At 45.3% G+C, this 21,256-nt stretch overlaps 1 protein-coding gene across 4 annotated transcripts in view; it reads right to left on the bottom strand.

Annotated features, from left to right (window-relative positions):
- Window positions 1-941: 941 nt before the first annotated feature.
- The window catches only part of APLP2 (amyloid beta precursor like protein 2), a 72,466-nt gene continuing 52,151 nt past the window's right edge, over window positions 942-21,256 (bottom strand). For 2 of the 4 annotated variants that reach the window (XM_055095105.2, XM_055095103.2), the window contains 11 exons: window positions 18,899-19,029; window positions 17,892-17,966; window positions 16,525-16,683; window positions 15,565-15,693; window positions 12,008-12,107; window positions 10,020-10,172; window positions 8,445-8,480; window positions 5,262-5,347; window positions 4,176-4,250; window positions 3,673-3,828; window positions 942-2,400 (listed from right to left, as the gene is read on the bottom strand). In XM_055095105.2, coding sequence (XP_054951080.1) covers window positions 2,299-2,400; window positions 3,673-3,828; window positions 4,176-4,250; window positions 5,262-5,347; window positions 8,445-8,480; window positions 10,020-10,172; window positions 12,008-12,107; window positions 15,565-15,693; window positions 16,525-16,683; window positions 17,892-17,966; window positions 18,899-19,029 — 1,202 coding nt within the window. In that variant the 3' untranslated portion in view covers window positions 942-2,298. The remainder of the gene's footprint in view (window positions 2,401-3,672; window positions 3,829-4,175; window positions 4,251-5,261; window positions 5,348-8,444; window positions 8,481-10,019; window positions 10,173-12,007; window positions 12,108-15,564; window positions 15,694-16,524; window positions 16,684-17,891; window positions 17,967-18,898; window positions 19,030-21,256) is intronic. The other 2 variants (XM_055095106.2, XM_055095104.2) reach the window with 1 other exon arrangement.

Below are 21,256 nucleotides of genomic sequence, written 5' to 3'. Positions count from 1 at the left end.
TTCTGACTTGGAGGCAGCTAGTACATGGCAGGCACTAAAATCAATGAAGCTGGTCTGTTAGCTTTGAAATCAGAATGACCCTGAGATCAGTTTCCAGCTGATACTGCAGAGGGTCAGGTGATAACACTCTTCAGAGCACTCCAGCAGAAACTGGTTTCAAAAAACAAAAAAGTTCCCTCTTCTTCACGGCTTTCCTGGCAGCAACTTCAGTGACCAATGCAGGCAGAAGGGAGAGGCTGATGGGGAAGTGGTAATCATTATAAAGAACCAACCTGTTCACCTGGCTCACAAAATGCTTTCCTGGCTCATAAAACACTCCCTAGCCCAGTATCCTAGGGAAGATTCGTCACGTATGTACACACATGTACATCTACACACAGGTATATATGACATTACCTTGATAACTACTCTGTATATTTAAACTGGCATTAAACTAGGGTAGGGACTGAGATTTACCCCTGAATTGACCCTCTTCCCTGTAGCTGGGCATTAAAAAGATCTTAGCTCAGTAGATAAAACTGGGCCCAGGCAGAAAGCCCTCTAAGCAGTTGCCAAGGCAACAAACCAAACACCCCCATCAGTGAGGTGACAGGGCCTCCCAGTGTCAGGTTATTTAAGCAAATGGAAGCTGCAAGCATTTCTCTGAAAATTCAGCCACAAGCCCTACTTATTGTTTCCAGTAGCATTAAGAAGTCTCATATTAATAAATATCAGTAGCCTTAATTTTGCCAGACAAATGCTCTGTGCAGACGTTCCCTCTTACTTTGCTTTCTAAATGCGAAACGGCGCTGGAAGCCTTGAGTCACAGCTTGAGCAGACGTATTTCCGCCTGTGAGGTGCAGCTGGGGTCCTTCGTGGAACGAAGTTATCACCCTCCTGGAGGAAGGGGGTAGGACCATCACGCAGATCAATGCCGCAGTCAGTGAAACGAGCAGTCTCGGTGGAAGTTAAAGTATTTATTGATGTGTTTAAACTGTGTACATTCTCCACAGATCATATTAAGGAGTTTGTAGGTGAAGTTTAATCTGTGCATAGTGGGTAGAGACATGAATAGGGTCAAAGGGGAGGGAAAAGGAAAAAAACAAAACAAAAACAGTCACAGGAAAATAAAAATACACCACAGGTTACCAGAACCTTCAGATTTAAAATAAAAAGAAAGAAAAAGCAGAAGCAGTGAGCATCAACATCAACTGTACAAGCATTACAAAGACTCCTGTGACGAAAACACAATTGTTCAAAGCTTTCCACAGTGTCCACAGACTCAGTTTCAGGGACAGCCTGGACTACTTTCCTTTCACACAAACAAACCTCCCCGTGTTCTCTCCTGGGCCAGCGGCCGCCTCCTTGGTGTGGTCTTCTCTGAGTGAACGTCACAAGGCCGGTGACAGGAGGGGGTGGAGGTGAGGGGACAAAGTAGAGGCCGAGGGTCAGTGCCTTTGGAGAAAGTCCAGAGAGGAGGAGCCTGCACATCTGGACATAGTTGGAAGGGGAAGTGAACGGTAAAAAGCTACGGTAGGTAAACAACAGACAGTGAAGAATGTCAAATATAAGCTACAGGCTAATCTCTGTGGAAGCACTGGATTCCGAAGGAAAGCAGCAGCGGACACCCTCATCTGTATACACTAAGCTCTCTAGAAGACGCTGGAATAAAATGCCTTTAACGTCCTTGGTGACAGGACTTTTACGGAGACACACAGGTATCCAGCCGTGGAAACACTGGACTTCAAGAAACTGGTCCTTTCACATCATTTTGCGAGGGTCTCTCACGTGCTTCAGTGGCCATTACAGTTTCCTATTCCACCCCATTTCTCAGCAACTTCCTGAAAGCTCATTTAAAAAGGGAATACTGCCTTTTTTTTCTTTAAATAAAAGCCAGGACAGTGAATGAGCCTGAAGAGTTGACTTACACAACATAACCGGAACGACAGCCTGCATATAAGTCTATTATTGAAAATCGACATTTCCCATTTATTATATATTGAGAGCATGTGTCAGACAATACAATGGAAGTGGGGTTTCTGATTAATTTAAAAAAGAAAACTACATCAAATATCTGCAATAGATCATTTTTTTCATTTAAGGTTTATATATCATATATTGTTATATTACCATTTTTCACCCATTTAAAAGAATGGAAATTGCAGTTCTACAGTAGTACTTTATATAGTCCTACAGTCCAGGAGGTCAGGATGTCAGATGCAGCCCCTGGCAGCGGCTGCTGCTTGGCAGTCGATCGGAATCGTGGGATCTTCCGGCCCACCTGCATCCCTCCGCCAGGGCTGCCGCGCTCCCTGCCACCTAAATCTGCATCTGCTCCAGGTATTTGTAGGTGGGGTTCTCATAGCCATGGTTCTGCATCTTGTTCAGGTGACGCTCTTCTGGGGTGAGCATTGGATCAACCTGGAAGAACAAAACCTGAGGGTCAGTGCGGTGTCTGGGAAGAGACCTGCACAGGGTGCTGGGAGACCTGAGCCATTTGCTGCACAATCCCCTGAGGACCAAATGCAGCCAGCAGCCCGTTCCCACCGGACAGGCCAAATGAGAACCGGTGGTGAAACACAGGAGAAAGAAAATAAGGGGATCAAAGAGGCAATGCTTTCGAAACGAGAGCCCTGAAAGCTTAGCCCTCACGGAAGATGACAGTCAACTGGATTTCCTAGCACCATGGTGACAAGCAAGGCTCGGCGCCACTGCTTACTACCTGGGCCAGCCAAGGCAAGCCACTCAGCAGTAGGCTAGCAAGCAGACGGTGGGACCAGGGGATCTCTGGTCTTTTTCAGCTCTGAAATTCTACAGCTAGGCCAGTCTCCAGCAGGAGATAAAACCAAGTAACTGGCCAGGTGCAGTAGCTCATGCTTGTGATCCCAGCACTTTGGGAGGCTGAGGCGGGTGGATCACTTGAGGTCAGGATTTGAGACCACCCTGGTCAATATGGGGAAATCCTATCTCTAATAAAAATACAAAGACTAGCTGGGCGTGGTGGCACACACCTGTAGTCTCAGCTAGGTGGGAGGCTGAGGCACAAGAATCACCTGAACCCGGGAGACAGAGGTTGCAGTGCGCTGAGATCGCGCCACTGCACTCCAGCCTGGGCGACAGAGCGAGACTGTCTCCAAAAAACCAAAAAACCAAAACAAACAAAAAAACACAAATAACTAAGACCAGCATCTGCACTAATTTCCCAGGGCTCATTAAGGTCCTTACTGTATTTATATTTGGGGATCAAGGGACTCTGGACATTCCCACTGTTCACTAAGGAATGAGTGGCAAGACAAGTTCAGTAACCAGCAGAAGACAGAACAGAAACAGTCTGCTTCAGCACTTTCTAAATTTCCTGTTGCTCCTTCCCCCCATTAAGAAAAAAAATACCTGGAAAAAGGAACACTAAGGAAATAATCTGAGAAAAGAGTTTTCACCCTCTGTAGCATAAAATGTTCACATGACTTTCTGACATTCATAGCCAAGGCCCAAACTAATGTTGAAAGTTGGCAACAGCCCCTTGTGGCAGGGGCTGATTTCCAAAAACACGACCTAGGAATCCAGTGAGTAACTGAACTGATAACAGCAGCGTGTCCAGTACTCGAGGAGTGAAGATGCCTATTAATTCCACAGGTTCCCACCCCCAACCCAGCCCACAGTGCAGAGCAGGCCCTCAGCAGCCCAGCTCCTCACCTCCACGATCCCGTGGCTGATGGTGCCATACTGCCTCTTCCTCAGCATCACCAGGCTGATGACGATGACCGTGGCAATGGCCACTGCGATGACCAGCAGGCCAATGAGAGCACTGCTACTCAGACTGAAGTCCTCCCGCAGTGGGCCCACGGATTCCTACGTAATAAAGCAGACGTGGAAAAAAGTCCCAGTGACCATCTGGCAGCCGTGAGGCAAGTTAACTCACTGAGGGCCATGCTCCTGGAAGGTCGAGCCCCTAAAACCCAAAGTAGCACCAAGATCCTGCTTTGCAGGGAACCACCCACATGTGGAGAACGCCCACTCTTCCCAATCTCCATGGAGATTTTAATTTTAGCTTTCTTATCCAAAAGTATGGGAAGCTGGGGATGAGGGACCCTTATTAGCTCAGGCATCTCTCCCGTTTTCTACTTGAACTGCGAAGGTCCAGAGGAGAAATACCTAAGATTGGCAGGAAACCTTAGGTTCTGGAGCTAAACACGTACCCGCTCTTCCTCGAGGCCTCCAACTCTCTCGGCATTGAAAATCATTTCCTTAACATCCAGAGTCTCGTCAATGACCTGAAACAGTCATGAGAATGTCGGCAGCGAGCAACTGGGTGAACGGGGAGTTTGGTATTTACTGCTTCCTTCCTCTGCTACCTGCTGCTTGGTGGAAGGAAGCAGGTACCTGTGGGACCCCCATTAACCAAGCAGTTCTGTCACAGCCTTCCAAATCCACTCCCCAAACCCCTAATGAAGGGGCAGGTATGGAGGGAAGACTATATTATAGCAGCTGGTCCCGTATGCATTTTCCTTCAAGTAACCGTTGTGGAGACGTATCTCAGAACAGACTGCCAAAAAGCCCCGTTTACACCAGGCGCGGTGGCTCACGCCTGTAATCCCAGCACTTTGGGAGGCCGAGGCAGGAGGATCACGAGGTCAGGAGATCGAGACCATCCTGGCTAACATGGTGAAACCCCGTCTCTACTAAAAATACAAAAAATTAGCCAGGCGTGGTGGCGGACGCCTGTAGTCCCAGCTACTTGGGAGGCTGAGGCAGGAGAATGGCGTGAACCCGGGAGGCGGAGCTTGCAGTGAGCAGAGATCATGCCACTGCACTCCAGCCTCGGTGACAAAGTGAGACTCCATTTCAAAAAAAAAAAAGCCACATTGAAATATCAAACTCAGTTGAAGATAATCCAGAACTATAAATGACAGAAAATACTAGGTGAATAAAAGGGGGTATAAACCTAAGGCAGTATAAGAACAAAACCCAACTCTAATCCAAGTTATTAACTCTCTACTCACTTGAAAATGGCCTCTAACAGGTTATTCATATCTTTAGTTGTAAATATATTTTCCTACTCTATAGCAAGAGATGAGCTACTGCTGAAAAGGGCTTTTTAATCCTTTTCATACCCAGATGCTAAACACCACAGCCAGTCTGTGGGAGCCGTTGGAGCCCTCCAACCTTCTACTGTGCGGAAAACGAACACAGAGACGTGCACCTGGAAGCATCTGACATCAGGTCACTCGCTCTAATGAGTCTCAAAAGTAAAGAGTGTTGGGCAGAAGAAAGAACAGGCTCACCATGTTTTCATCCACTTTATTCTTACTGTTAATCACTTTCTCTTCGGCACCGATCAGTCCCCCATCCTGCTCTCCCACTCCAGATCCTGTGTGGAGAGAGATCACGGCTGAGTTCCCAACGATGGCCCATCTCACACCCATTGCACAGAAGCAGCAAAGTCCCTCCTGAGGGCCAGTGAGCCCCTCAACACGCACCTCCCCACGCGACTCATCTGCCACCATGTTCACAAGTCTGAGGGTGCCCTGTGCTCTCTAAAGATGAATGAGACAGGCATTTGCAGAGACCAATGGGTATAATGGAGGAGGAGGGAGTGCTTACTTGTCTCCAACTTGGGAAAATGAAATGAAAGCCTTCAGAGAAAATGTTTATTGTAAGACACATAGAAGCGGAGCCGAGGGGCATCCTAGCATGGGAAATACACACCATTATAGGAGAAATTACTGAGCACCTACTACCCACACCCGGCTGCCACAGCACCCATCCTCACAATAACCTGCACGTTTGCCTTGGACACAGTAGGTTAGCCCACAGGGAATTCATTCTGCCTCAAACACCCTCCCCAACCTAAACTCTTATTTTCCCTTCAAGTTTCAGTTGGTCCTGGGGAGGTTCCAACAGTAATGACAACAGTTTGTCATTACGGATTTCTTCCTGCATCTCCCACCACGCTGAATCCCTCTGTGCCGAGATCCTAGATGCTCATATCCTAAGTGGCTATTAGAAGATAAACAGGAAGCGTGCATTCCACCTATAGGAAGCATTCTACTATCAGCATGGAAGGCACCTTTCTCTAAACGGAGCAGCAAGAACAGCAACTCTCCTCTGGCCAAGGTCAGACACTGCCTGAGCAACATCACTCGAGTGTGGCGCTCCGAAGGATAGTATCCAAATACGCAGCACGACGACGCAGCGCAGGCCCAGGGAGGGAACGTGAGAGGAAGTCGTCTATTTTTAGTTCCAAAGCATGTGATTTCTAGCTATCATAAGACTTCCTTATTCATAATAACATACAGTTCAATATAAACGCCTGTGATATGAGCCTTTTATAACTGCATCAACCCGACAGCGTATTTGCCATTCTAAGGTAACTACCTGCAAGTGAGACTTCAACAAGAGGACATGCAAAGCACTGCTGTCCCCGGGCTTGTCAAAGGCAGGTAATGGCACAAGGCACAACCACAGCAGAGCTTCTGCCTCACAACTAGACTTGTTCTTAACACATAGCAACTTGTAACAGCTTCCACAGCTGCTGAACATGCAGGCTAGCTCATGCAATGCAGCCAAAAATGATGCAATTTTTCTAAAGCTTCAACTTTACAGACTTGCACGACTAGACTCTAGTTAAATCAGAGCTAGCTTTTGTCTCAAAGTGCCCATGAAATAGCAATACTGCACTCCAACTATTTGAGAAAGAGGGATCTGGAAGGGTATTGCCTCAGCAAGGATGCTTATGACCAAGCCCAATCAACTGTAATTCTGAGCGCCTTCCATATATATGTTTCTCTCTCCCAGAATTTTAAAGGTCACACAGGCAGGAATTATTCAAAAAGCAATGTGGCACTGAGCAAACTAAAGGTCTACTGTCACTGGACACAGTGGCTCATGCCTATAATCCCAGCATTTTGGGAGGCCAAGGTGGGAGGATCGCTTGAGTCCAGGAGTTCGAGACCAGCCTGGGCAACATGGCAAAACCCTGTCTCTACGTTAAAAAAAAAAAAAAAAAAATTTAGCCGAGGGTGGTGGCATGCACCTGTGGTCCCACCTACTTGGGAGGCTGAGGTAGGAGGACTGCTTGAGCCCCAGAGGAGGAGGCTGCAGTGAGCCAAGACTGCACCACTGCACTCCAGCCTGGGCGACAGCAAGACCCCATCTCAAAAAAAAAAAAAAAAAACCTACCACCAGTCCAGACTGTTATAATAGATTTTTGGTGGTATAGCCCCCGTGTTTCTTAACATAAACAAGTGACTTCAAGACACCAAAGTTAATGTTTAAATTGTCCCAACTCATAACAGTTCAGTACAAAAGCAAAAGCCAGTTAAAACTTCTAGAAAACTCATCTTTCTCTATAAACATCTCAGTTGTGCTGTTGAAAGGAATGTCGGCACAGTCATCCCCAAGAACAGGCATATCCAAGTAGAATAAAATAAAGCATCTACACGAAGCCATTTTCAGAAGATTGAAATCACACTTTTGTGTTCTGAGAATAACCTGTGGCGTAAACCAGAACACCACCTTCTTAGCCAGGCAACACCATTTGGCCCATCGATAGGAAGTCTGCCAAAGCCAAGGGTGGGCTCATACAACACATTATGAACAAGAAATGTTGAAATGATTCACAATGACTGGGCCACCCACCCACCTGGGGGATCCCGTGACACCGACAACTCAGGTAATAAAATCACATGGGCTTGGGGAACAGAGAACTGGGTTCAAATCCTGGTTCCTCCACTTCTTAGAGCAAGTCATGTCATCTCAGAAACTTCTTCAATTGTCTAATCTAGAAAATAGAGCTAAAAACACTACTCATCCTACAGGGACGTTCAGTGGACTAAGATGGGGACAAGAATGCAAAGCATTCCACATAGTGCTTTACGGAACGTTAACTGTTTTTGAAAACTGGAGACTCAGTACAGTGAGCTGGGTTGTCTCCAGCTGTTTGATCCATTGGCTTCCGATGTTCTGAGGAATATACAACTCAGGGGACATGAGACAACTGGCACAGACAAAGGGCGAGGAGAGCCAAAAAGAAAAGATGTAAATGGGAATTGCAGAGAAAAAGAGGGAAAAGAGAACGACTCTCCACCTGACTGTAAATAAGGCATATTTATACGGAGACAGCAGTTCACAACCAACCTAAGTTGGATATACTTCTAAAAATCTACCCAGATTAAAAGGGTCATGAAATCTATTTTGGTTGCTGTGCATTCTCTGACATCCCAGAGGGAAAGCTTAGCATGACCACGCGGTAACCAACGCCATGGAAACTGGCCTCAGAGTGCTGGAGTCAGGTCAGCTTGTCAGCAACATGGAGGTGGGGCTGCTCTGACCCCACTCACAGCCGTGTCAGAAGGAATGAGGTGGGGAAAGCCAGGTGATGGCATGAAACAGAACATGAAGCTTCCGACACACTGGGGAGTGGAGAGGAATGAAGGTCTTAAAGGGAACGTCTTGGAGAAACCAACCTTTTTTCATTGGGTGGTACAACTCCGGCTGAGTGTCTAGCAGAAAGGAAAACAATAAAAAACAAAATAAAATAGCACAAAAGGAGATTAAAAAAGAAAATGGCTTCTTTTAAAATTTCTATCTTAGAATTTCTCTATAATGTGAACAAAAAGTATTCCTCCTTCAAAACACCCTGCCTGAAATATCCCATCAACAAACCAGCAGTATGAGCCACAGCAAATCACTGGAGGGTATCCTTGATAAGAGAGAAAAAAGTAGGTCTGTCTTGTGCCTTTTTAGGGAAACTGGGAGATGCCCGCACTATTTAGCTTAGCCCACATAATTATTTTTCTTAGAAAAAAGTGAAAATTGAAGTTAGTGTTGGTTGTGGTTTGCTGACAGGGAGATAAGGTCCTAGTTCAGGTATATCCAAGCTGCCCCGACCCCCAACAAGCACATAAGAAGTTGTCCAAGCATGGCCACCCGACAAACCCACAGAGATTTGGGGATAGCATGGTGCCTCTTCATCTACCACCCCAAAAACCCACGGAGATTTGCGGATGGCATGGCGCCTTTTCATCTATCTGCCACTTCCTCAGATCCTGTTTTATTTCTGGAGAGTCAACTGCTCTGGGATCGCTAGTTTAGAAAGCATTTCCATTAAGGTCTGAAGGCTAAGCTGGATGTACCTCCATCCCCCCACCCCTAATTTGATGCCTTCCTGAGGCCTCTGTTCCAGTGCTATATCCAGTCAGGTCTGTAACTGCAGGACCAGATCGGCTTGGATTTGACCCCTGACTCTCCACTTATAAGCTACATGACCTTGGGCAAGTTACTTAATCTCTTTATACCTCAGAATCCCCACATGGGGACACTCGACTCCCCACCTGCGAGGGTTACTGTGAGGATGGAGAGCATCCGCTGAGATGCTTAGCTAAAGCTGGCATATAACAAGGACTATGGCATAGCTGTGGGCCATTCTTATCATTACCCTGTCAGCAGCAACAGCAACAAACAGAACTGATGAGGGGGACGGCTCTCAGGGCACTGGTCTCAGCAACTTGTTTATTTCTGGAGCAGACTCACAGCTTTTAGAGATCCTCTTAGACACTGAGAACCAGCAGGGGAATAGAGGAAAGAACGTCTGCCTAGGACCCAGAGGAACAGCTTCTTATCCCCACCTCATGTCAGAGATATGACCCACGCCAGCCCTGTCCCCTCCTCAGCCTCTCCAGCACCTACCTCCCAAGACGGCTGGGCAAAGGTAACACCATAACAGGAAGGCGCTGTTTCAACTGCCAAGTGCCTCCCCCATGTAAGGAAGTGCACAAGTTGGAAGAAGTGGGGGTTTGAAGCCACCCATCTTGAAATGGGAGAATTAGTCTTAACTTCATGGTGACATTGACACCAATGATTTGAAAGCATCTAGCAGGGTCCTTGCACACAGTAGGCGCTCAATGAATCCAGTCTCCCTTCCCCTGACTCTCGCAGGAACACCATCTCCCAACTCAATTTGGTTTTCGAAAAACTGACTTCAATTCTCTCATTTTGTCCTCCCCCTGCTGCCCAGAAGTGGCACCGTCGCCCATACACACCTTCGTTCTCAGGTAGGGCTGGGAAGGGGTGGAAGGGGTGGAACGGTGGGATCTCCTCACTCTCCTCAGAGCTCACCCGGACGTCCACAGGGGTCTCTGAGATGGAGGCAGTGAACTGGTCCATATCTGCACGCTGCTCCTGAAGGAGCTCATCTGATGAAGACAGGGCAGGGGACAGAAAGCAGGCTTCAGAAGGGCCTGGTGTCCAGGCACAGGATGCTCTAGAGCTCCAAGACCCCACTGTGGCTCCCAGTTCCTGCCTGAAACACCTTCCTTGATTCTGTGGCACCACAGAGCCCCAACACCAGGGACCCCAGGGCGCCGTCCCAGGCACCCCTGCCTCCACCTCCACACTCCAGTTAAGTGGTATCCACAACTCCACAGATTTTGGGGGTTTAAAAAATTGTACATATTTAAGGTCTACAATATAATGCTTTGATATACATATACACCATGAAATGATTTCCATAGTCAAGCAAACACACACATCACCTTCCAGAATTACTTTTTTTAAAAAATAAGAATACCCCAAATCTACTCTCGGCAAATTTTTAGTATATAGTACAATATTACTAACTACAGTCCTCACGCTGTCCATCCCATCTCTAGATGTATCCACCCCACGTAACTACAACTACCACTTCATACCCTCTGACCTACTTCTCCCCGACGCCAGTTTTAAATACTGACCATATACCATGACTCCCAGCCCCGAATCCTGGACCTACTGCCTGACCTCTGCCTCACCTAAATCCTACATCCCCACATAACATCCAACAGAAATTTCTATCTTAACATGTATCAAGAGAGCTCCGGATTTCCTTCTCCACCTCAGTCGGCCATGGTACCACCATCCCCGAGCTGCTCCCAGTGGAACCCTAAGTGCAGTTCTTGATGCCGCTCCCCCAACCCCACACGCAGCCCTGGGCGCAGCCCCACACACTCCCACCAGAACACAACCCACAGACCATCCCCAGCTGTCCCTGGGGTGCTCCTTCTCCTACCCCGTCACCCCTTCAGTGCATACTCCCAACAGCTCTCTCCTGGATTTCTAAAATCGCTTCCTGGCTGGTTTCTAATTTTAATCGACTACACACAGCAGCCAAGTGAGCTTTTAAAAATTCATAATCCAGATCTAGTCTTTCCCTAGCTGAAAATCCTCTAACGGCTTCCCATTATCCTAGAATAAAATCCAAACTCCTTGATTTTGCTGAAATTTCTTCCTGATCTGGTCCCTGCATACTTTGGCCACATCCCCTTTGCTATGTTGTAGCCACACTGATCTACTCAAATGTGATGCCTGACTTCCACCTGGGGCCTCTGTAGCTGCCGCTCCCTCTGCTACCAACGTGCCCTCCCGCTGTGATCTTACCATTCGGATCTCAGGCCACCGTCCCCAGAGGCAGCCGCCCCGACTGGCCACTCTCTAGCACTCCGCCCGAGTTTTCACACTGCACAGCACCTATCACCAGCTGACACTTATTTTCTTGTTTTACTATCTGTTTTTCTCTTATCAACACATCAACTCCAGCAGGTACCATCTGCTCGTGGACCATTTTACTTTGTGACACGCACACAGCAGCCATAATAAAACTTGTTGAATAAATGAAGAAGATAAAGACTGGGAGAGAAGGAGGTGAGAATTTATATAAAATCAGGTGCTTGAAATAATCAGAACGAAGGAGGAAAACGGGAACAGGAAATCTCGTAGTCTCTTGCAATTTCACACCCCAGATATTCTTCCGCTAACAGAGTGAAGGTCAGTGAAGCCCGAGGCTCCATGGCTCACAGCCAGTGCACCTGTCCTTGGTTCCTCCTTCACCTTGCCATGAAAGCTCCAGTGGACTCCAGGCTTCTGAAGCCAGGGTGTGCTAATGCCCCACTTCACCGGCCTTGCTTGCTCATCTCTCTCTACTCTTGCCCAGCTTTCACTCCTGAGCCTCTGCAAGAAGTCCCATATGACCTTGACACAAACAGCTGGTACCCACCAATTTCCTCTTGAATTTCTTGGGCTACATAAGGTACTTTGTAGAGCAGAGAGAGGCTTTGGTTCCTTCTTTCTTCAATCACGTGGAGATGTGTCATCACCTGGAAGCAGAGTTATGGTGGAGAGGTGTTGTGACTGAAAACAACTAGGCCAGGAGGGAACTTGCAGCTGGAACATCGACACAACTTCTGGAAAAACCACTTTACAAAGTATATTCTCTACAGAGTCTAGCAAAGCAACTGGTCAGGGGAAATGTATTAATCCTCACGCCATATTTACTGACTGCTAAAGTATAAGAACATGTTCAGCCTGGGCGTGGTGGCTCACACCTGTAATTCCAGCACTTTGGGAGGGTGAGACAGCAGGATCACTTGAGCGAAGGAGTTTGAGACCAGCCTGGCCAACATGATGAAACCCTGTCTCTACCAAAAATACAAAAATTAGCCAGGCATAGTACTGTGTGCCTGCAGTCATGGCTACCTGGGAGGCTAAGGCTGGAGGATCACTGGAGCCCAGGAGGTTTAGGCTACAGTGAGCTATGACTGTGCTACTGCACTCCAACCTAGGCAACAGAGCAAGATCCTGTCTTAAAAAAAAAAAAAAAGACTGTATAATTCCCCCAGCTGACGTGAGAATTTATCTGGAAAGTGCTCCAAGTTAAGAGACAATTTATTTAAAAATGGCCACTAGCTACTGGATTTTCATACAAGGCACTTACTACTAATTATATTGAGCCAAAAAAAAAAAAAAAAAGAACTCTAATTTGTACAATGCTGAATGTTCAGTAAGGTTTTGCTGAGTGAAAGAAGAGTCAGTTGATTTCTACCACTGGTCGGATTAGATGGGATTAAAAAAGACTGAAATTACTGGCTGAAAAGCAGACTTGGCGACAGAGGGAACCATTATGGATTTTGCTTAGTGAAGCAATTGCTTAAATGATTATTGTGGTAAATAAAGAATTAGTTTATTCCTATTTAACTAAATTGCTATTTTTTGAAAAACTCATGCTGAGGTATAAATAAACCTGATTTTAAGGGGGTGATAAAGGAAGACTCATCTACTGTAGCTCACTGCCTTTTCTGAATGCAAAAGTTCTAAGGTTATTCATTATTAAAAAAAAAAAAAAGGCCATTAGAAGTGGTCACTATTTTTACAGTTTTTCAGGATGGAAGTGAAAGGTGACAGGCTAGCATCCACCCCAATGACATGGCGAGGTGTGTTGCTGTAGCTCCCACAAGCTTTTCAAGCTAACTCATCCCCGCCTGGTTAGACCTGCAATTACCAAGCTTTTCCTAAAGAGGGTGCTGGAAACCAGTGGATTAATTATGTGGGCCTGAAGCCATTAACATGAAGGATCAAAATGAAAAAAAAAGCTAAATGGAAAGATGCTTTTATTGTAGACTGACATCTCTCTGACCTTTCAAAGCAAGGATGAAAGCAATTTAATTTTGTATTTGCCATTCCGTCAATCAAGGAAAGCACAAGAGTGCCTTGAAGAAAAAATGCAAATGAAGCCAAAATGCAACACCCACGGGTTCAGCAAGTGTTGTCCTGCTACACCTCCCAGAGGAACCGGGAGCCGTGTGAGACAGGAAGGTTCATACACTCACAGAGGACAAGAACCACAGAGCGGGAGACTGCAAATTAGTGTCTCTACAGCAAAACATTGGCTATAGTATGGGGGTAAAAGCACCATCTCACTCATATCCAGACAAGCAGATATGGCACAAGTTACAACAGGCTGAATATCTGCCAATTTTTCTGGTGTTTAGATAACAGAATAGGGAAGGCAGAAGGTAAGCTTTGCCAGAATTAAAGCTAAGAGCAGGTAGTAAGTAGCAGACAGGAGAGCTGGGTTTTCTCTCCCCAAAGGTGTTTAAATGGGAGCATTCTACTTCCCACATTACTTGGTGTGGAAGCTTGATCTCACTTGCAGGAATTCTCTATTAATTTAATATACTGATCAAAATCTCTCCTTCCCTTCTACTCTCACACAAAACTGGCTAGAATACAACACAATAATTTAATTTTAAACCAGAAAGTTTGGAAAGTGATTAAGTCTTTTCAAAAAATCAAGTAGACCCCAAGAGCCTAGGCCCTGTCAAGATGCATGCGTTTTCCATCCAGGCCTCTTGGACTTTCTCCTCTTCTGCTACATCCAGCGTGAAGCAAAGCCCTGAGCTCCAGGCCCACACCAGATGCCTCTTAGGGTCTCCAACCCAGCCCCTTTCCACGTTCTTCCCACTCTTTAGAAGCCTGAGTTCTTTTATTCCCCAAAACAACCAGCTTCTGAAGTGAACTCTGTATATCTAAGAACACCTGCTCTAGGCTGGGAGTGGTGGCTCACACCTGTAATCCTAGAACTTTGGGAGGCAGAGGTGGGCGGATTACCTGAGGCCAGGAGCCCAAGACCAGCCTGGCCAATATGGTGAAACCCCGTCTCTACTGAAACTACAAAACTTAACCAGGTATTGTGGTGGGCGCCTGTAATCCCAGCTACTTGGGAGGCTGAAGCAAGAGAATCATTTGAACCCGGGAGGCAGAGGTTGCAGTGAGCTGAGATGGTGCCATTGCAACCCAGCCTGAGTGACAGAGTGGGACTCCATCTCAAACAAACAGACAAAAAAGCACCTGCTCTTCACCTTTACAGTTATTATCTCTACACTAGCGTGTGAGCTGCTCAAGGGCACTCAAGGGAGTCAACCCGGCAGCACTGAATGCCAGTGTGGAGTGTGGCACTGAGACAGACCCCGGCTCCACAAATGGAGCAGCTCAGCTCCAATACGCCAAAGGCCTTTAGGCCTTTAGGCACATTACCTTTTCATCTTCGCACTCATAGCAGCTGTGGGGAAGGAGGGTTTCTGGGCTGACAGGCCAGCACCCATGCAGTAAGTGAGCCCATGTACCCTGACACTCACAATCAGCACAGCACTGTATTTACAATATGAGAGGAAATCAAGTAAGATCAGCGTTGTTACTATAAGGCCCTCTAGGAAAACTAAGGCTGAGCTAGGAGACTTCCTGGTTTAAACGGAAGCTAGCAGTCTTGTAGGCAAGCTCATTTTTATGAATACAAAAAAGTAAAACTCAAGTTAATATATGAACACCACCAATATTAGAAGTAGGAACCAGAAACAAACCTCTGTAGATGAAAGTAAAGCTGGACAAAACCTAGGAATGTAAAAGTGTCTGTCTAAACAAAAACTATACTGCACAAAACAAGAGACCAATTTTTAAGATCTGCTTGATAAATATACCTAGAAAAGGATCTTGAATATTGGTTCTGGCAATACCCTAAATCAGAAATAAATGATATAAAAAATTCAGAAATTGTTTAAGTATAAAGCAGTTAATATAAAAAAGTATTTAAAAAGATGTTTTAAAAACAGTGACCTTGCAAAAACCAGTTCACGTACCGAATGTCTTCGGAAATCAAAACTCATTTTCTAAGGACTAGTAGCAAATGCAACTAGCAGTGCTGGTCAACCATTAGTCAAGGCATTATGTTCCCCACTGGAAATGCCCTCACGGCAGCAATTTCTACTACATCTACTGTACCTGGGATTTCATCTGGGCCGCCTTTTCTGGGTCAACAGCCAACACATGCTGGTAATGACGGATGGTATGTAAGCGATCTTTGTTCTCAGCACGGACGTAACGCCGTAAGGCCTGGAGAATGCGATGAGGCTGCAAGAGAGAACAGTTGTTTTAATATCCAGAGACTAGAGAATTGAAAATAGGCAGGAAAACAAAAGCTTAAAAAGTTCACTTAAGAATGTAAAGCTCAGCTAGGCACAAGAATGAAAGCTGTAACTGGAAGGCTTTTTTAGCTTACCAAGTAACAAAAAAACTGTCTAGGTAAAATAGCAAAACTAAGTTCCAAAGTTATACTGGCTCCTTAACATACAGTATTTTCCAGAATCTCCTGCCCACTCCCGTTCTCTTCTGATCTGTCCTTTTTCCTGGCTCAGCCTCTGACACCTATAAGCTAGATAGTCTCCTGTGTCACCCAAAGAGAGAAGACTTTAACCGGCTTACTTAAGGACAGAAATATCCTCCCAATACTTTCCATCCCCCAAAGCAAGGCAGGTTAGTGTTAAGGGACAAAATCATTTGAGACCACTCACACAAGAGTTTCAGAAGAAATTACTTTACCCCTTTCTTCATAATCTTATTTATAATGTAACTTGTTCAAAAGTCTTCATGAATAGCATGTTTTCATTCTTTGAAAGGAAGTTCAATAACTGGATAATTGCCCATCAATTTCGCGAGGTTATACTTTTCTAGCGTAAAACACTTTCACATCACAGGTGGTATACGCAGGCATAAAGCGATGTCATGCTTAGCTTATATACACAGACATTAGAATGTAATACCTTTTCCTCCCTCATTGTCTTTCCTTAGCTTCAGCTTTGCCAGAACTTGTCATACAAATGTCACTTTTACTGACCTGAGTGTCATACATTGGTCCCCTACATATACCACGTCAGGGCAGGCAGTGCTAGGGGCAGGACTCACCCGTGGCGGGTCAGACTGCAAGGCAGCCAGGTAGTTCTCCAGAGCCATCCGACGGCGGTCATTCAGCATAGCTTCCACTCGGGCCAGGTGGGTCTCCACCAGCTGCTGCTTCTCACTGGCTGCTTCCTTCTCTAAAGCTTTAACCATGGCTTGGAAGTGCTAAACCAAGACAGCAGGAACCACACATGATTTGTGGCACCCGGAGGAAGCCTAAGCAAGCACCCTGAGACCCCAGTGCTTCTCCTGTCAGCGCCCATGCGAGACAGTAACAGGTTCGGAGAGTGGAGCAAGGGTAAGATCCAAAGTCTACTTCATCCTACCTTCATTCTACTTCTATCAGGAGAATTCCTTCCTTCTTTAAAGAGAGCAAGTTAAACCTCAGTGTCAGAGGGCCTCCTTAGTATCTGTGTAACTACAAGTGCTAGCGCCTGCAAGCCCAAGGCCTGGTTTCTCAATATGCACTATAAAAAAAGAACACTGTCCTTCCCACATTGCAGCAAGGCACCAACTTCCAAACTCTGAGACCACTGACCAATGGGAGTTATGTGGTAAGTTCTGTTGAAGTATTCCTGTCATTAGGTTAGTGCAAAAGTAATTGTGATTTTTGCCATTACTATCAATAAAGTCATGAAGGGCAAGTTATCCGTGAGGTATCCAGCCAGGTTTACAGGTACAGTTTAAGCCTGCTGAACTAAATTTCCCTGAACAAGATGCACTGACTTCTGTAGGAATTAAAACTGTTAGATTTTCTAAGTGATCAATAAAAAAGCATTTTAAGATTATTTTTAACACTTTATTAAAGTGTTACATTAGGAGGAAAGGCATTTCAGCTAAACATAAAATGATTTAAAATTTACAAAATCAGTTTTGTAAAAACCAAATCAGTCCTGGAAATTGCTATCCCTATTCCTAGCAACACTCTTCTACTGAAGGGGAATGCAGTTTGCTGCTATGATTTTAGTTATAGTCTACAAAGTTAGAGATGAATTGTATCAGAGATCTTTATTTTCTATCCTTTGACTTTCAATTAGTCTTAAAAAAAAATTCAGTACTGCTAAAAAACAAGTCACAGTCTAAGACTGAAAATGGCAGAGGACTTTTGCCAGGAAAGCAGAATTAACGAAAGGCAGCTGAGCTAAGGTTACCTTCTGGCATGAATTAGGTGTGCTCTGGTGGGGGTTTGGTTTCCTTCTACCATAGGTTAGCAATACTTGAGGTGAAAAAGAAAAACAGGCCAGTTACAACTTCCTTGTAAGCCCTCACCTAAAAGGAGGTGGTGTCCAATTCTAATTTCGTCGGGAATGGGGCTCTGACCGTATTTTCCAATGGTCAGGCTGAACGCTATGTCCCCGGAGAAGGCATCTTACCTGAATCAGAGTCTGCCTCTCTGCTTTGGGGAGGTTCTTAGCTTGAAGCTCTGCCTCTTCCCATTCCTTCTTTACCTAGAACAAAGGTCAAAAACGCCGTCAGCAGTGATTAATACCCCGAAACAACTCCTCCATTTGCTAAAAACACTGTCAGATGCTAAATCTCACAGGAAACTGCAAAAGGAAACCAATCACACAATCCCTTAGGAGCTTAGCATTGTTACTGCCTCAGAAGGTTCCAGGCCTCAACTATCCCCAGATGGAGCCTCAATTCCATGACCTCTTTGTTACATAACCTTGAGTAAGTTATTTAAAAGTCTCTGTGCCTTAGTCTCCTCACCAAAAAAATTGAGGTTAATACCTACTTTTCAGAGCTGATGTGGATAAAACAATAAGCATTTTGCAAACTGTAAGCCCAACATGGGACTGTGTGGGATTTGGGGTGGAGCTTAGGCCTAGCAAGGCATTCCCTTTTCAATTCTCTTCAATCCTGAGTAAATCCAGAAGAAAAGTTGCACTTTGGTGTTCCTGCTGCTCTCTTATAACCCTTTTAAAGGAAAAGAAACATCTCTGAGACTCAGAACCTTCCAGAGACAGCAGTATCTAGCTAGCATGTATTAGTACATGTTTGCTTTCATCTAGTATATTTGTATGGTTGGTCACTTTCTTCTCACGGCAAATGGTACTAGCTTTTTATTGATAACAGTGATATAAAGTTTCCTTCTTTAAAATAAAGAAATTTTAAAGCAAGTTAATGGCAAAAAAAAAAAAAAGGGCAGATAATGGTATAGGAAGTGCTCAGAGGGTAATTATATTATATATTATCTGGATGCAGGTGGTGAAGAAGTCCACCAAGAAGGCAGCTCCACTGATAACTCTCTCCTGACTCACCAGTCCTTATACACCAGCATGACAATCTAGGGAGAAGCTATTACTTTTCTTCAGCTATGAGAACCATGCTACCCAAAGCCAAGTACCATGAAGATGAAGGAATTGTCAAGGTTTACCCTGTCCATTCGGTTGCGGTGCCGAATCTCCAGCTGCTCCTTAGCCTTCTGGAAGCGAGCATGCTCATTATCATCTGCAGAGGTCTCGAAATACACATCAACATCATTGGTTGGCAGAGGAGTTGGAGGAACTGAAACAAAATTACAGAGAGAGTTCTCTTTGGGATCAGATGCACTGTGCTCTAGGAAGAAAACCCAGCTCAGGACCTGCAGGATGGACTCAATTTGTTTTGTGGCATTCTCTAAGTGCAGAGTGCTGCTATCTGCCAAGACTTCACTTGGTTAGATTACAGTGGGCAATCTTCCTTACACAATATTCATCAACCATGTCAGCCCACGCTAATACAGCAATTTATTGGCAGCTTCAGCACCAGTGAGGCATCTACTTAAGACCTCAGGGCTGAAAAAGAGGTGGTTTCTTCTATACCTTCCCTTCAGTGCTCGAACCCTGGAAACCTAAACAATAGCTACCTTATTGCTCGTAACTGAGCATCTGAACAGAGACAAGGGCAGGAATCAGACCCTGTAGAGGCACTTTTATGCAATTCCTTATTTTTAAAGAAATTTATTACTCAGGTACCTCTGCTCTTCTGGCTATCTTTGAGTCTTAATTTACAACAGAAAACAGGCTCAAGTGAATGTTCTTTGCATATACGCTGGGTAGAGAAAGTCCCCATCAATCCAGCTATAATTTTGAGTTTTCAGTATCAGTGAAGGACTCTTAGCCCCACCATCAGTGACAGAACCAACAAGGATAAAACTGAGTTGCTCTATTTGACAAGGACACCTTTCACCGATATGAAGATAGGGCTTTTTGATCCATGACACTGACCAACAGGGCTTCCCAAGCGTTCCCCAGAGCACAGGCCCATTGGAACACCCCCGACTGCTGGGTGGGCATAATCTCTTATGGGGCCCAAGCAAGTCTCTGCACGATGGAATTTAGCCTGTTAAGGGAAAGGACTGAGATGACAAGTTTACTCAGTCAGCCTCTCAAGACATACCTAAGGTAACACTTATTAGCCTAATTCATGCAAGATTTCCCAAGCTGGTGTGGACTTGCTTGATAGATTATGACACAATTTCAGAGCTAAGTGGAGAGTGAATGCCAAGGTTCAACTGATTTTTAATTCAGAAGCAAATTCACCTAATTTCTAGAATTATATCATTTTAATACATTAAAACAACCGTATAATTGATGAATACAGCTACAAATTAGCCAGCCAGTTCAACTTTTTTCTGTCGGAAGCATCTTTTATTTGCCCCTTTATTTAACAGACCTAAAAACGACAACTAAAGTCATGAAGAATATGAGCCCTACATAAGTTTTAAAAGGGTGTCAATATCCCACTTTCAGATTAACTAAATTAGAATCGATAACTTGGTAAACGCCATTCCCCAAGACACTCGCAAGTTCAGTGGAGGAGAATTTCAAGCACTGCAGTCCATCATGCGGATCAGTGACACATGCCTGTGCTATAAAGGCCTGAGCGCTGGAGACGGAGCCTTTGGTTCACATTGCTGGACTGGAAAAAGGGAACAGCAAACACAGGCTGCTTCCAGCCTCCCTGGGACCAGAGTGGAGAGGACAGCAGGCCGAAATGCTTTTTTCTGAAGACACCCTTGGTCCCTGTGGAATCACCCACTCATGAAGCCGGCACATCCGCCAGCCTCAGCCCCTTCAAAGAAGAACAAAAACGCTCCCACTGGAAGTAAACTTGATGCTTCTCAACCTGCAAAGCCCTCCAAGCAGAGGCCCCACAAGAACATGAACACAAAGCTTCTCCGAGGCAAATCTCATCCAAGCCACAGCAAACGGGAGTTTTACAGACCTGCCACTCCATCCTGTCTCACAGCACCACCCAGCTGACCCTTCGGGTGGAGATCACCACCTCCACACTCAGTGGGATTCCTCAGGCTTCAATCCAAGTTTTACAAAGCAGTAAGTATCACAATAATTTCTATTTCTAAATCTTTCCTGAAAACGCAAAGTTTATTCACCAAGGTTCCCTAAGGCCTCCTTTTCTTTCACCTTCCAACTGTTACCGAATAAAAACAGCTTTCCTGGAGCTGGAAGGGAAGCACTCAAGGCACTGCCATATTACATTAAGATTTGAAAGATCTTTTGGTAGAAGGAAGGAAGAGGGAACATGAAGGCATGTGAATGAAAAACCGTCAGAAGCTATAGCCAAATTCTTCATAGCAAATTATTACTCCAACAAATTCCAGAGTAGGAACGAAGAAAAACTGTCTGGCCTGAGGATTTTCCTAATGTGTAGGTTAGTGCTGCAAGCTGAGAGACTGAAGGTCTTAACGAGAAAAAGGAGTAGCCATGGAGAAAAGGGAAAACTCTTGGTA

The sequence above is a fragment of the Pan paniscus genome, chromosome 9, assembly GCF_029289425.2.
Source record: "Pan paniscus chromosome 9, NHGRI_mPanPan1-v2.0_pri, whole genome shotgun sequence".
In the NCBI taxonomy this organism is placed as follows: domain Eukaryota; kingdom Metazoa; phylum Chordata; class Mammalia; order Primates; family Hominidae; genus Pan; species Pan paniscus.
Note: the sequence above shows the minus strand (reverse complement) of the source record. Positions and strands in the feature narration are given on the sequence as shown.